The sequence below is a fragment of the Drosophila guanche genome, unplaced genomic scaffold (genome assembly GCF_900245975.1).
Source record: "Drosophila guanche unplaced genomic scaffold, DGUA_6, whole genome shotgun sequence".
In the NCBI taxonomy this organism is placed as follows: domain Eukaryota; kingdom Metazoa; phylum Arthropoda; class Insecta; order Diptera; family Drosophilidae; genus Drosophila; species Drosophila guanche.
The window spans coordinates 1727022-1742503 of NW_022995745.1; the positions used below are offsets into that span (position 1 = coordinate 1727022).

Consider the following 15482-nt stretch of genomic DNA (forward strand, 5'->3'; position numbering starts at 1 on the left):
CAGATTCAGTAATCTAAAACAAGAGTACCCACAGACCCAGCCAGCTGCCCATGCTTTTTAATGACATAATTAGGCGTTATTTTGAAAGGTGTTGCCCCATGAAAGGGCGGGCAACGAGGTACACACATAGCTGCAAACGCTCCACTAAATCACTTGACTGAACTGCCACTTCAGGCAGACCGGGTCGCCGCCCAGCCTTATTGATTTGACCCCACAGCGGCGGCGCAGACTTTCACCCAATGCAGCAGCAGCCGGAGTTTGGTTCATGCCGTGTTATGTCTACCCACTCCTGGATGCATACTCGTGCATACGTGCATATATTTATTGTAATTCCTAATTAGGCATTACCGAGGCGCATTCCGTGCTGCACAGTCTGCCGATCGTTGTTGCATTTTGGAGTTTTTGCTTTTATTTATTTATGATGCTGCTGCTGGGGGGGGGCCTGGGTGATGTCATCCGTTCCCAGCCCCTGGCCATTCGGTAGCTTTGGGAGCAGCACATCTCCGGCGGCTAGCGACTCCAACGAAATCAATTTGATATAATTATGTAACTGTATTCGTATCTGTATCTGTATCTGTATATGTCGGTCCCGAAGACAGACCCAAAGCTGACACTGATGCTGACTGCCGTGCCGCAGAGCCATCATCAATCAGTTGAGGGCCCCATCATTAGCTCACATTTCATCGAAACGTCACAGACAAAACGGAGATCTTCGATCAAATATTCAAAACATACAGTGATGGCTGGACGAAGGCAAAGACATGTAGAAATACTTGAAGTAAATGTAAAAACTATTTTTGTTAAGTTAAAGTTTGTAATTTTATCATTATAATGAAGTAAATATAATAGAATAATACTAGAAACCACCGCAAAACACATTGCATGTCGTGTGCATGACTCAAAAGAATTGCATGTCGTGTGCATGACTCAAAGTAAAGCCAAGTACGATGCTCTGAGTATGTGTAAACTGTTTTTGATCAACTAAAAACACATTGCATGTCGTGTGCATGACTCTGAAGAAGTGCACGTCGTGAGCATGACTCAAACGATGACAATTAATAATAAAATTGAGCCAAAAATGATTATGTAAATAAGTGAAAGTAATTTCGACCGTCAAAAAACCAGTTACATGTCGTGTGCATGACTCTGAAGAGTTGTATGTCATGCGCATGACCAAGGTTCGTCTCGAATTTCACATTTATAGGTTCAACAGAGGCTTACGACAGTTTCCGCTCGCTTCTTCAGTTATTAACTGGGCTCAAAGGCTGCTGTTAACCCTCAATAGCAGATCCGCAAAACCCACTCTGATCAGTAGTTGTTGGTGGTGGTGGTGGTGGTGGAGCCTTCCTGTTGTGCGCACCTGCAGAGCAAGTCACCAGCTCAAATTGTTTGGCGACTGAGTGCGTTCAACCTACAGCTGGCAATGTCTCGCCTGCCACTACCAACTCCACTTGTTAGCCAAGTTTATTGTCGATCCATCCAGCTTTGCCTGCGAGCCGAGCCATGCCATTTGATTTCGAGAGCAAATGCCAATCGGCAACAAAGCCACAGGCCCCCGGCCACGATACCCGATCTCCTGTCTCCCCGAGCAGACCTCTAGCCAAACCGAAGTTCAATGGCTATGGCCATGGCGGACAAAGGCTAACGCATCTTGGAAAATTGATTTGCAGTTCGCTTGATTGCCGGGCCTGCCACCTTGGCGGCACTCATTTTCCGTGGCTTCTCATTCTCCGTTAGACACCAGACAGGCAACCAAATTGCTTTCAGCTTAATGGAGGCGGACCATTTACCACAGCCACTTACAACAATTGCCATTGATGAGTTGCAAGTTGCAAGTTGCAAGTGTTGTGGTTGAGCGTGCTCCAGGACTCGTTGGGCACGTCTTGGCCCAGCTTTTATTCCGGAGTTATTTTTATAAGTATGGGATAAAGATGTAGGCAGAATATTTGAATAGCTTTGCTTTTTATGCACAACAAAATTTGTTTTTGTCGCGATTTTTGTCCACATTGTAATGCCTTTATTTTGAAAAGATAATCACTCTGTAATCAGAGTATAATAATATATGTAGATTCAGTCAAATTTACATACTGTTTATGGCTGCTGGATAAATGGTTAACTAATCCCCAATCAATCGCCAATTTATATAAACTTTCTTAAGCGGCAAAGAAAAAACGCCCAGAGCTCGCGACTTTTCTTGTTAAAATTTGAACATTCCTTAGGATTTATTTAGCCAAATAAAAGTGAAGCTTCTATAGTTTCAGAACACAATGCAGGCGGTGTAAAAAGTGAGCAACTTTCGTTTTCCTCAGTTTGGAATTTGAACAATGGAATTTATGCTACTGTAAAGAATGCTCGAATCTTTCGCGGCGGTGTCCAATGAATAGCCAATAAAAATATCTAGAAATAAGTGTCCATTGAACGAGGCTTTGTTGTGGCATTAGTCGAGGGTCCGCTGGCTAGAGGGCTATTGAGATTGGTGATGCTCTCCCTGGCGTGGCCCATTGACAGACACAAATCCAAAATAGGCATCAATGCTCGTACAACAGACAGATGAAAAAATACAAATAATAATTTCACTTTCTTTGCAGTTAGTTGAAGCAGCGTTGTTGCACGCTCCGGTGTCTTTGTGCCCCATTGTTGTTGCAGCGACAAGACAAGATCCAAGAGCTGTGAGGCGGCGGCTGCCTCAGGTTTATTGACTGCGCGTCGTCTATGCAATTAGCTTTACTCTTTCGTTTTTGTTGTTTTGCGCCTGAATGGGCCGCACTTGGTCCGACCGGAGGGAGGGGGCAGCCAGGTGGGGCAGGTGAACCGAAACATAGGCATCATCATCTGCATGTACAAGTGCACCTGAGGGCGGCAACGCCCAGCTCCGACACTGACACTGAGGAGGCGCTTGTGGCACACATATTTTCACGCAGCAATTACGCTGTTGCCCCATGCCCCCCACTCAATCAATTAAGGGTCTAACTAGCACACATTTTGTTGGTTTATTTGTTGTTGCATTGAATGACTAAACACACAAAAAATGCACAAGATAGATTAGATCCCTGTTTATCCAGTTGACTTTGGTTTCGTTTTCATTCATAAGTAAAATACTCGCAGAAGTGCAAGTTTGCAAGAAATGTGTGGAATGTTTTCTCATGTTTTTGTCTGCTTGAAATACATTTAGATTTTAAAATACTGTCGCGTGGCTTCAGCTCTACTAGTGTACGATTATTTTGTTTGCGTTTCTATATTTGATTCATGTCGGTAATTCATTTCAACCAGACGTTCTTTGAGTGTGTGTGGGCGCAGTCAGTCATCTTGTTGGCTTTGAGAACAAATTTAGTCGCTAATTGAAAATTAATAAGTACGTGGGTGGGTATGTGGTTGTCAATCAAACCAGTCGAGACATGAAATTGTGGCCGAAAGTCGATGAATAGTTTGGGTTACAATTTGGCAAACAAATTATGAAACGAGTCAGTCTTAATCGAGAAACAATTATCACAGAAAAACAATAAACATGACCTGGGCAGGACTTAGTTGAGGGCAATGGTGCCCTCATCAGCACTCAACATGGAACGAACTATTTCGGGGCCAATGCACGAGTCCATGCGACGCAGCATCACCATTCTGTCCACCTCACGCTTGATGAGCGCTCGCAGAGTGATCAATTGCTCCCCGAACATCGGATGCAGGCCAATGCGTACCCAGTGATCGATGCACAGCTGCCCCTTGGGTGCAGTGTCCAGCAGGCCAGGGCTGCTGCTCGGTCGCTTGGTTATCTTGAGCTCCTTTCCACCGGCAATGGCCACGTGCAGGGTGCTGACCAGACTGGTTTGCTCCAGCGACGACTTGTACTCCGAGACGCGTGTCTTCTCCACATACAGCACCCACTCGCTGGGCAGGGTGCGCATCTTCTTCTTGCCCAACAGGCAGGAGTTGCGCGAGACAAGTACGTTCGGATCGCACTCGGCCACCAGCTCGTGCTTGGTGTAGTCGTAGTAGGCCAGGTTGGGGTAGAGGCCAGCGGTGAGGGCCAGCCGCAGCATGTTGTTGTCCCTGTCATTGGCGCTGGCGTGGCGCTTGGCTGTCTGATCCAGCTTGAAGATGCGGCAAACAGATTCCCGCAGCGTGGACACGGCCGAGACAAACATGGCCATGGAGTTGGAGCACAGATAGTTGAGCTCGCAGAACTGGGCCAGCTCCTTGTGGCCGCGCCGGGAGATGTCCGTGTATTGTTTGTAGAGACTTATCATTCCAATCAAGTCGCTGTGGCAGTTCTCCGTCAGTTTGAGGCGCGCCTCTTGCGGAAAGAAGCTCCGGCGTCGATCGACGGGCAGCACGAAGGGATCGCGGACAGAATGGAAGGCGGCAATGATGGACATGCTGCCCAGACATCGATAGTATATCGAGTACACCACGCACTTACCCATCTGCACGCTCAGCGGCAGCTCCGCAATGATACGGCCCAGCATGGTGATCGACTCATTGGTATCCTGGAGCACGCCCAAGAGCTTGAGCCGCGAGCAGGCCTGATTGACGGCCTCCGGCTGCGGCGCATCCAGTGCCTGCGACAGAAACGTCGGTATGGACTGCTCGGGAGCTGCAACCTTCGTCAGCAGACAGATCTCGTCCAGCGTGCGTCGCTGGATCTCCGGTATGGTGTAGATGTTCATCTTGGCGAACTGCTCGCTGGAGTACAGGCGATAGCAGATGCCATCACGGATGCGACCAGCCCGACCGGCCCTCTGCTGGGCATCCGCCTGCGAAATGGGCGTTGTGGCCAGCTGCGCGGCGTTCGTCTTGGCGTCATAGATCTTCATCTTGGACTTGCCCACGTCAATGACGTAGACCAGCTCCGGTATGGTGATGGACGTCTGTCCAATGTTGGTGCTCAAAATGATCGTCAGCTGGACATTCGGGTAATTGCGGAATATCTTCTTCTGCTCATGATTCTCCACCTGGCTGTGCAGCAGAAGTATTTGTATTTTGTCCGCCGGCAGGGAGTTGTACAGACACTCCATCAGCGAGGTCATGTCATTGTAGCCCGGCAGGTACACAATTACCGCACCCTTCTCGCCACTCTTCGTGAGCAGCTCCAGCAGGGAGACAATCAGATTGTTGTCAATGTCCGACTCCATGTAGCGCGTGAGGATGTACGCATGCAGCAGCTCATCCGCTGTGGCGGTGTCAATCTTCTCGCCCAAAATGTGCTTCATGGCCGCGGTCATGTAGCCAGTCTCGCTGAGAATCTGCTCCATCTGGAAGATGCGCACCCCGAAGCTGCGCCCCTCCACATCCAGGACGGGCACATTGCCAAAGTATGCGGACAACGCATCCAGATCCATCGTCGCGGACATCAGAATCACCCGAAGATAGGGATTCTTCTGCAGTTCCAGCTTGATGACCAGCAGCAGAAAGTCCGTGTCCAAGTCACGCTCGTGCACCTCATCGATAATCAAGTGGGTGACGGTCTCAAAGAACGCCTCCGTATCCATGGTCAAAGCCCGCAGCAGGCAGCCGCTGGTGGTCAGCGTGAGCACAGTGTGGCTGGTGCAATTGCCTGCAAGCAAAATGGAATTTAACATCATCGGAAAGCACAGTGGCAGGCATCACTTACTGTTCATGCGAATCTGATATCCCACAGTGCCGCCTGGCAGCTCGCCACGCTCCTTGGAGATTCGCTCCGAGACGCTGATGGCCGCTATGCGTCGCGGCTGGCTCACCACAATCCGCACCTCGTTCATTGTGTCTGCCGCCCACTCCAGCACATACTGCGGCACCTGCGTTGACTTGCCAGAGCCAGTGCTACCCTTGACAACGAGAACCTGTGCACGGAAGGGGAGGACAAGCGTTAAGCAAATACAGAGGTAAAAAGAGAGCTTCGGGGACTCACCTGGTGCTGTTGCAGTATGCTCTGAATCATTGTGCGATAGCGAAAAATGGGTAGACCGGTGCGCTCCCAATACAGCGGATTGTTTTGGTTATCCGGATGTGGGGGTACTTGTCGCACACCCACCAAGCCGAAGCCGTTCCGCTGCCTGTTCAGGTCTGCCCGAGAGCCGTTGCCTTTGTGTGCCGCCGCGGCCAGCACGCGTTCAATTTTGGCGACCGACGAGGCCAGGGTTCGGGTCACTTTCGAGTTTACCAGCAGCACGGGGGCATCGAGGCAGTGGTGCAGACTGGAGCCCGGCGACCGAGTGACGCTCAGCACCCGATTGTGTGTGGGCCCACGGCTGACGGACTTCAAGCCCATCGACTGGGCATAGCTATGAATTAGGCTGCGCTGCTCATTGTTCATGCCCTCCAGCTTCAGCTCTAGCTTATTGCTGGCCAGAAATTCAGCCAGCAGTTGCATCACCAGATTCTTCTCCATCACACTAAGTGTAAGTGCAATAATATTCACACTGCTTTGGGGTGACGGTTGCTGCTGGCCACCACCATTGCCCTTTCCCACTTCACCAAATGCAGGCCCCTTCTTTCCCTTCTTATTCTTCTTGCGCTTTTTGGTCTTCTCAGCATGGTTGTCTGCCATGGCGTAGTAACTTATATATTATTTGTTCCACAGCACAACTATTTCTCTGGGTGTTTGTTTATTGTTTTTTGGATGTGAAAATTGTATGGACCAGTGTGACCGCGGACGATTTATCGATTAAATATAACACCTGACTCTCAGAAACATACCTTATCATTTTCAAAATATACCAAAAATATTCCTAGATTTGCATATATTATTTAAGCATATTGGCATGATACGTACAATTAATATGCCATTATAATTAAAGTAGGGCCAACACTATGGATAGTATTGATTAAAACAAATTAGAAACTTTATTTCGCTTTAACAGGTTTTTTCTCTTCCTCGCTATCGTCCTCTGAATCTATCTCGGAATCATCCTCCTCAGCGTCCTCATCATCGTCTTCATCATCATCGTATTCCTCTTCATCGTCCTCTTCGGCTAGGTTCAGTTGCTTTATTTTGTCCAGCAGCTCAGCGCGAGTGTGGGCCACACGTTTCGCCTTCTCCTCGATCTCCTGCGTTTCCTCGTCCTTCTCAGCTGTCTCTGGCTTCTTGCCCTTGGCCATGTAGCGCAGAAAGGCGCGACGCTTGCGTTCCGAGAAAGATTTGACCAAGCGGTCCATCTCCACCTGCAGCTGCTGCTCCTCCTGTGGCGTGGGCTCGGGTGCCTCTATGGCCACCTCGTCGGCGGTCTTCAGGCACTTGGCGCAGGCGTGGGCCTTGATGGCGCACTCCCGACAAATGACATGGTAGGCCTTCTTCACTGTCCGCTCCTTGCAATGGCTGCAGGTCTTCGCCTGTGTCAGCGGCTTGTACTTCTTGTATTTGATCTTCCACTCGATCACCTCCTTGCAGCGCTGGCACACCGTCGAGACATGCATCGAGTTGAGTCGCATCTGTTGCGGCGTTTTGTCGTGCAGATCATTCTTGAATACAAAACGATTTTTGTGTTTCTGGGCACGTGTGCGGTTAACGTTACCGCGTTGTGAACTCATCGTGCTCTAGTAGACAACTAAAAGGGGCGTCGTTGATGGTTAACAAATTCGGCATAGGCTTTTGATTGGGGGTGCCTGATTTACCTGCTGCAATTATTGCAATTTTGTGAACTTACAGCAAAAGTTTAATTATACAGTTTATTTATACAGCTTTATACAGTGTGACCGCGAAATTATCGATAAGATATACCGACAGACCTTCGGAAATATACCAAAACATTCCCTTTCATTTTCACAATATACTGCAATCTTAAATCATATTCCGCAATATTGATGTTCTATATGAAATTACTAGCTAGTTAGGGGTCTCTGCGCTAAAACTATAATTTTATCAGATTTATCAATCAATTGTTCAGGTCCATAAAAAACATGTTGCATGTAAGACATAAGTGGTGATATTTTAAGACTCATGCTGAGATGAAAATTCCCATGTTGCGAGAGAGAAATATCCCTTCAAAGGAGAGAGAAAGAAATATACCAAAATGCTACAAAAATACCAATACTCCATCAGCATGCACACTGTTATGAGCTGAGTGTTATAAAACTGTTGTTTTGTACCGCTTCCAGTGCTCATGGCTATGAAACTCACCTCTCTCAACGATAGTGGATTGGCGGCAAGTTTATCGAAATTTGAAGCTGTACTTGTGTTTATTTGAAATGTTTAATAATTACTGCTGTAACTATATATGGTATGTTTAGTTATACTTTTCACTCATTCTGGCACTCTTTAATTGCAGATTTGAGTGAACAGCTCTGTCTCATGTCGCCATGCGCGACCTCAAACAGCGGCTCTTCGACCTTCTACGCTCTGGCGGCAACAACAGCAGCGGCAACAACAACAACACCAACAGCAATGGCAGCAGCAATCAAAATGGCATTCCACACATTCAGCACACAATTCAGCAACTGCCTGCGGCCCAGAAGCCTAAGAAGCTCCACGAATACACAGCCGCTGACTGCAATGCGGCCTTTCTGCGCAAGTACCATGACCTCAGCATTAGCAGGGGCATTGCTGGTCTTGAGCAGAGCCGTGAGCGGGAGCGGGAGAGGGAGCGGGAGAGGAACAGAGACAGAGAACGCGAAAAAGACAGGGACAGAGATAGAGATAGAGACAGGGAGCTGGAGTGGGAGAGGGAGAGGGAGCGCGAGCGCGAGCGGGAGCGACAGCTCGCCCACGGTGCCAATGTGATCTACTTCAATGAGAACCTGTCGATGGCCAGCAAGTACAATGTGCGTCAGTTTCCACTCACCCGCTACCCCTCCTGTCCGCTCAGCAGTTTTGGGCTATCACCCACCTCCCCCGCCACCCACAATGGACCCAGCCATGAGGGCGCCGGCAGTGCTGGCAGCAGCCTGGGGGAGGAGGAGGAGGACGACACGGAGAGCGATAGGTACAACTTTTGTTCGGATGAGGATCAAAGCAGCAACACACAAACCCTCAAGATTGGGCGACACAGCCACGACATGGACATGGATGTCGATGGGGATGTGGATGTGGAGGATGACCGGGCCGAGTCCCAGTTGGACTCCTTCTGCACACTCTGCACCTCCACGTTCAGCTACAACAAGTGCTGTCGCTTCTGCGATAATTCCCTTTGCGGCTCGAAATGCAACTCGGAGCGCGGCTCCCATGCCAGCCGAATGAGTCGAAACGGCGGCTACCCCCAATCCGAGGCAGACCACGAGCAGCAGCAGCAACAGTTGCCCTCCCAGCAGCATCGATTTGGTGGCAGCATGAGGATGCTCTCCAACTATCAACCGACGGCTCTCAGGTGAGTGCATTGCGACAGTTACAAATAATCGATCGCTGCAAAGAGCAGGGTCAAAGCTCGCGGTGCAAATTGCTGCATCGTAAACACATCGTAAAGCGGCAACAAATCAATCGATGGTCAACTGCCAATCAAGTGCTGCCTCATTAGTGGCGATCGATCGATCGAGGGGCAACACTGCTGAAGTGTGGGGGGGACTTCAATAATTCTATTAAATTGCATTGTCCATCGTCGCGTCGTTGCGGCTAATTAGCTGTAAACTTTTGATTGATTGCATTTAAATGAGCTTTTGCAGCGGTGGTGGTGAGTGTTGGAGTGTCGAGAGTCAGAGAGTCAGAGAGAGAGCGCGCGAGCGAGAGAGCAACGACTCAAACAATTATGCATAAAACCTTAAACTGGCCATAAACAACCGTTAGGCAGATGGGAAGATGAGGCCCCATCATCTAACGCTGCTAACGCGCATGACGCCGCCAGCTTGACCATAAAAAAGCATAAAAATTCTATTGAATACAACGAATACAAACGTATAAACAAAAACAACAAAAAAGATGGATTAAGTTCATGTCTTGGCGAAGTTTTTATGCTCTTGCTGTTCGGGGTTGTCGATGGTTTAACAGGGATTAAGCTCAGTACCATAAGAATAATAGTAATTGGTACAAACACAAAATAGCTAAATAAATTCATTTGAATATAAACTCCAGATAAGCTTAAAGCTCGAGGAGTAAATTCTTCTTTGTTTATGTACGAGCTCACTCCTCCGCGCATATTTACACATTTCTGCGCTTTGCTCGTTGGAAGAATACCCTCTTAGGGTAGGGTAATATAGAAATTCCAGCATGCTGAAAATACAAAAAGGCGAGCAAGAAAAAGTCTAGCAATGTGCAAAAAGCGCATCGAAAATCAACTGAAGACAAACCACAGCCACAGCAGCAGCAGCGCAGCGGCAGCCGAGCGCACACACACACACACACACATGCAAGCAAACGCACGCGCCTACCTGCTGCATACACCCGACTGAGCTTGTGTTTACATCAACAACAGCAACAGCAACAACAAGTCCAAAGAGCTTTCTCGATCGGCACTTCTTTGGGGTCCGCTGCTTTTGGCTCTTACATTTCTTTGGCGACCGCTGGCCGAGCTGGTCTGCAACAACCACCAACCGGCCTCAAGCCTCAAACAAGCCGCGACCATTGTACGCCCAGCACGTGCCGCGCTCCACAAACCGCCAACCGCCCTAAAACTTAGCCAGAACAAAAAACAAATCTTAGTTGCTCGCACAAACTGCAGCTGATAACTGCATAACGGTTTTTGTTTTTGTCAATTTTTTTTGTTTACTTTTTTTTGTTTTTGGCATTGCTTGTGAAACTCTGCGGATAGTAGATACTATGATATGATTCGTCCACTTCCAAAAGTGTGTGTGCTGTGCCAGTGCTTTTGTGTGTGAAGAAGAGATTGTGAGAGAGAGAGAGAGAAACACTTGGACAGAAGCAGCGACAAGTGCACTTCAAACTGGAAATGGTGTGCGGTAAGTACACTCCAGGATAATGCAATTAAATCTCAATTATTGCATTGAAAAGTGCATTGTCAAACAATTTCCCTGTAACCTATCCTAGCACGATCTACTTACAGCCCTGAGACTTGCAAAGATCATAAGTAGAAGCAGAAATATGAGATCTAAATATGTATATACATATTTGGAGAGAACTTTAACTGATTTCTATCCAAACGAGGCTCTCAAATATGATAGATTCATCATACCATCTCCCGATAACGTTCTGTGTATCTTCCCTTTGCTTGGACCCAACTTTCTTGAGAGTGGATGGAAATATTTATAATTTGGAGAACTTTTTTAGCATCAAAAATCTTCCCTGCCTCAGGGGCAATGTGTGCTCAAAGTTGCGACTTAGATTGCTTTCTCTATACAGCGGGTCATATCACGATTGGATTTGCCTAAGTTATACAACCCTTTGGGGGCTGCGACTGATTATACGACCAGCTGCGATAATTACGACTCCAATGCACTCCACAACACTCCCCGCCCCCTGTTCCGGGGTTGTCTGGTGGGGGGTTTTGAGTGTGTTGTAATGAACTGAATGCAACTCCATATCGCATGCCACACCATGTCAGACTGTGTTTCATACCATCTCTAAAGCGTGCGCCGTGATAAATGAACGGGGCAGCTATCCATATCCATGCTGCTCACTGACGTGATCCACGATGCACGAGCTGTGTAGAATCCACAACCAAAAACGAACCAACAAAAATAATAATAAAACCGCATAAAATTGTATTTTGTTTCGGAGTTGCACACACACTCACGCCCGTTACCCGTTCTCTTAATGGATCCAAACACCTCATTTCCCCCCCCCCCCTTCCCCCCTTTGGGAAAACTCGCTCATTGTGACACGGCAATCGCTGAGCTTAATAACATTTCTTGCATTATGTTGAATGCTCTTGCAACAGGGTTTGTCCATTTTGTCTGGAGGTTTGTTTCGGCACCACACGGTGCATGCCTAGCCATGGGTTTCAGAACTGTAATCCTGAAGAAGTCCTTTGCAAAAAGTAAACTATTCCATTCTATTCTATTCCATTTCGTCCACTAAAAAACGTTTAAGAATTCATATTCTTTACATTTTTGGTAGAACTATTAACTCCTTCTATTCAACTTAAACTAAATAATGTTAGGGTATTTGAGTCGTCGCATTGCTTAAGATGCTTTTCCTTTCATTTTGCTTTTATTGTTATTTTTTTTTTGTATTTAACATTTCCGTTAATTTGGTTTTAGTTTGAGAAATATTATTGTAATTCGATGACTAATTTCGGTCATGTGTAGCTTGGGGGTGATTGTTGCTGTTGTTGGTCAAGGAAACTCAGTCTCTTGAACCCTTGCCCGGCGTTCGTTCAAGCCGTACAAACTGCAAACACACACCCACTGCAATTATTTGCTGAGATTGCATTGTTGGGGGCAAAATGATGGAATGATTGCAGGCCAATCGGGTAACACTTGAACAGATCGCCAGACAATTATTATTGTTTATATATTTGCTTTTGTTACTGTATTTATTTCTGCAACTTGTGATTGTTTGGTGTTAATTAGCCACGCTTTTCTGACAAACGCACACAAATTTCAATCGGAGAGGCCAAGAAAAAGAAAAGCCAAGAAACTGCAAGAGAAAAAGTGAAATTTCGTTTATCGGAGAGGACGACGTTGGTTAAAGTTGTTCGGGGGAACTCGTTTGACGCCTCCTGCTCTGCTCAGCTCTGCTCTGATCTGCAATGCTTCTCCTCTGCTCTGGGGCCTGGGGGCCAGTCATCATCCTTTTGCTTTCGTTGGTTTTGTGTGCTTAGTGCCGCCACAGACTTGAAGGCGCGGGCGCTGGCTATTTAGCTGGACGGGCGGTGCCTGAAGCGGGCACAGGAGAGCTGTTAGCCAATCTCTCAATGCGGTCAACAACCGGCCCAGGCCTGAGCCGCAGCTTTCCACCAATGTCAATTATTAAGGCAAACCAAACCGTTTACATACGACATTTTCCAGCAAAGACGCAGACACACAAAAACGAACTAGAAAACAAATCGCCACAGACTCCGCTGCATGGATTTTCATGTTTTCTTTTGCTTGAGCAAACGGGTTATGCCTCTCTCCTATCTCTCTCTCAGCAAGTGAGTGTCTTCAGTGTTGTGTCGCCCATCATAATTGGTCATTTGTCCAAGTGTTCGCCTCGTACAAGCTGCCTCCACTCGGTTTGGCTAATCCACTCCACACATTTGGTCATTAGCCGACAGCAGCAAACCGCGAACAGCGAAAAGAGAGTCGCAAAGTTCATCGATGTTCATCGTTTCGACCAATGTTCGAGACTCTAATTAGAAGTGCTTTCAAATCAAATCCAATCAAATTAGCTTACAAGTTCAAATCAATTTGATTCATAATTCGATTTGATATTCATTCAAAGTAGTTCTGTAGTTCTGTGGGCACCACACATTCACTTGTCGTCACCGTAGGCAGTTTTCATTTTAATTTTCGCAGAGGGAGATGAGTGTTGAGAGGCAACGCGACCTGTCACAACTCGAGTGAGGCTTCAGGTGCAGAGTCCGAGCCAGAAGCAGATGTCTCTGCCTATGTTTGCACCGTTTTCTGACGCCCGATTGTTGGGCAAATGTTTGGTCTCTGGCTCTGACTCTGACTCTGGCTTACTTTCACAGACTCACTTCGTTGAATCGCTGAATGATTGAATTTGTTTATGCATTTTGCATGTGAATGGAAAGACAAACAGCCAGGCAGAGGGGGAGAGGGGGAGAGAGTCGTGCCAGATGAGCTTTTTCCCTGAAATTCTTGATCTTAAAGAGAGAGAATGAATCTGTGCTCTTTACTTAGCTGTCTTTCTTGCACACATTTACTTTTGCTTTCTATTTTTTCTGTTTTGTTTACTCTTTTGAAACACACTCACACACGAAAGTGAAAACTAACAGCGTCTCCATTCTATGAATTTGAATTTGAATTGGCAACTGACGAGCGAGCTGGATGGGGGAACGAGCAGAGAGGGAAAGACGAAAACGAACGCCATCGATCGATAGTGGACCGTTAGATCGCCTACTAGCGGCCTGTTCTGCTTTTGATGGGCAGGCAAAATACAACAATGTAAATCCCCATACATAATGAAATAAAACAAAGCGAAAAGTAAAAGTATTCGAACAACCAATGAAGTCCAACGAACTTGCTTCACTTCCTCAGGGAAGTTCATCGAAATTTGTGGTTTTTCAATTTCTGCATCATAATCCAATTGGAATATTCATTACGCCTGGGGAAACTCTATTGAAAGCTGCAGTTTTTACACTTCAAAAATTATTCTTATGCTTAAATATCGAAAATAATTTGTATATAACTTTCTATCCATGGAAAATATTCCATCGGAAATTCTGACAGCACAAATACAAAAGCTTTTATAACTCTTTACGCAAGGAAAACATGCACTTGTTCAATTTAAACGTTTCCTCTCTTATTGCTTCTCTCTCTCGTTTTGTGTGCTCCATCCTTAATCATATTGCAGAGTTGCCTAATATTCATAACCAAATGGATCAAAACCCAAATGGCAGCAACAAGCAACCCGAACCCGCAACAGTTTCGTTTCCCACTTTTATTTTATTGCTCCACTATTAATGTTATTATTGTTGAGTTTTGGGGTTGGGCCTCTGGGTTTTTGCGGCTTCTGCTGTTGCTCGGAGACGGTGCTTTTACGATCGTTTCCCATCCGACGACTGGGGGGCACCGTTACCCACCAAATACCGAGCACAGCACTATTTTCCAACTCCACCTGCATGAAGAAATGATTCCTCTTTTTATGGTTTTACCCCGCAAAATCACTGAAGCATCGTTTTGAGGTGATTTCGGGTGTGATTTGGTTTGTTTGTTTTCATTTTTTTGTGGAATATTTAACTACTGCAGATGGCAGGCTGCCTCTTCGCCGGATACATTTGCCCTGAAAGCTGTAGCTGTGGGGAGACTTCAGAATTTTCATTGAACAAAAATATTTATATATTCTACAGACAGATGTAATTGTAGTGGCTGCTTTCATGAGGATATTCATAGGGTTCAATGACACAATTCTGTTCAGAAATATCAGAGTTTGAAGGCAGCAAAACTCTGCCTTAAAAACATAAATTATATATTACTCTTCACCATTCTTTATAATACATTTTAGAGTAAGTTCCATGGCAAATATCCAATTAGGTGTCCAACAAGCGGAATAATTTCTTGTTGCTCTCTGTTAAACTTTTCAATTTAGACATGCTGAGGAGTAGATACTTTGTACCTGGCTCGATCAGCGCTGGGGCCACCCATCCATCAATTATGTAGATATATCTACCTTATAATACAAATTCTCGAAGGTTCTTGATCAGCTCAAGCGTGGCAACAATTTGCTGACTGATGGCAGGAACATCGGGGGGCATCGGAGGCACATCTGCGGCGGATGGGAGTAGCTGAGGGAATGAAATCGTAGCTCGTGGGGGTGTTCCCATTGACTGATTGAGGTTCGCTTTTCGTATATTCAATATGATTTCATAATAAAATGTATCTATTTGTGGCAAAAATAGGGAAATGTTAGCGCCTTTAGTTTCGGGCGTGAGTCATGGTTGCGTGTGTTCAAATGGCGTGAAGAGTGTCATGATTTCTGGTTCAATGGTGTTCCCATCCGCTTCTCTCTCTCCATCTGTCTC

General features: G+C 46.6%; 2 protein-coding genes across 2 annotated transcripts; both read right to left on the reverse strand.

Annotated features, from left to right (window-relative positions):
• Nucleotides 1–3026: 3026 nt before the first annotated feature.
• Nucleotides 3027–6578, reverse strand: LOC117580951 (DExH-box ATP-dependent RNA helicase DExH1). The gene is made up of 3 exons (XM_034267737.1): nt 5882–6578; nt 5606–5813; nt 3027–5548 (listed from the first exon to the last, which is right to left on the reverse strand). Exons 1-3 carry the CDS (start codon nt 6518–6520, stop codon nt 3522–3524), a joined length of 2874 nt encoding a protein of 957 aa, XP_034123628.1. The 5' UTR covers nt 6521–6578; the 3' UTR covers nt 3027–3521.
• Nucleotides 6579–6788: 210 nt separating this feature from the next.
• Nucleotides 6789–7686, reverse strand: LOC117580952 (uncharacterized protein C9orf85 homolog). Its single transcript, XM_034267738.1, has 2 exons — nt 7585–7686; nt 6789–7517 (listed from the first exon to the last, which is right to left on the reverse strand). Exon 2 carries the CDS (start codon nt 7498–7500, stop codon nt 6817–6819), a length of 684 nt encoding a protein of 227 aa, XP_034123629.1. The 5' UTR covers nt 7501–7517; nt 7585–7686; the 3' UTR covers nt 6789–6816.
• Nucleotides 7687–15482: the final 7796 nt, after the last annotated feature.

What these genes read in the sequence shown, in the direction of transcription:
- LOC117580952 (XM_034267738.1), bottom strand. Translation starts at nt 7,500, where the DNA reads ATGAGTTCACAACGCGGTAACGTTAACCGCACACGTGCCCAGAAACAC.
- LOC117580951 (XM_034267737.1), bottom strand. Translation starts at nt 6,520, where the DNA reads ATGGCAGACAACCATGCTGAGAAGACCAAAAAGCGCAAGAAGAATAAG. An exon ending in GCATACTGCAACAGCACCAG is followed by an intron (nt 5,814 to 5,881) that starts GTGAGTCCCCGA and finishes TTCCGTGCACAG; the next exon opens with GTTCTCGTTGTCAAGGGTAG. An exon ending in ATATCAGATTCGCATGAACA is followed by an intron (nt 5,549 to 5,605) that starts GTAAGTGATGCC and finishes TTTTGCTTGCAG; the next exon opens with GCAATTGCACCAGCCACACT.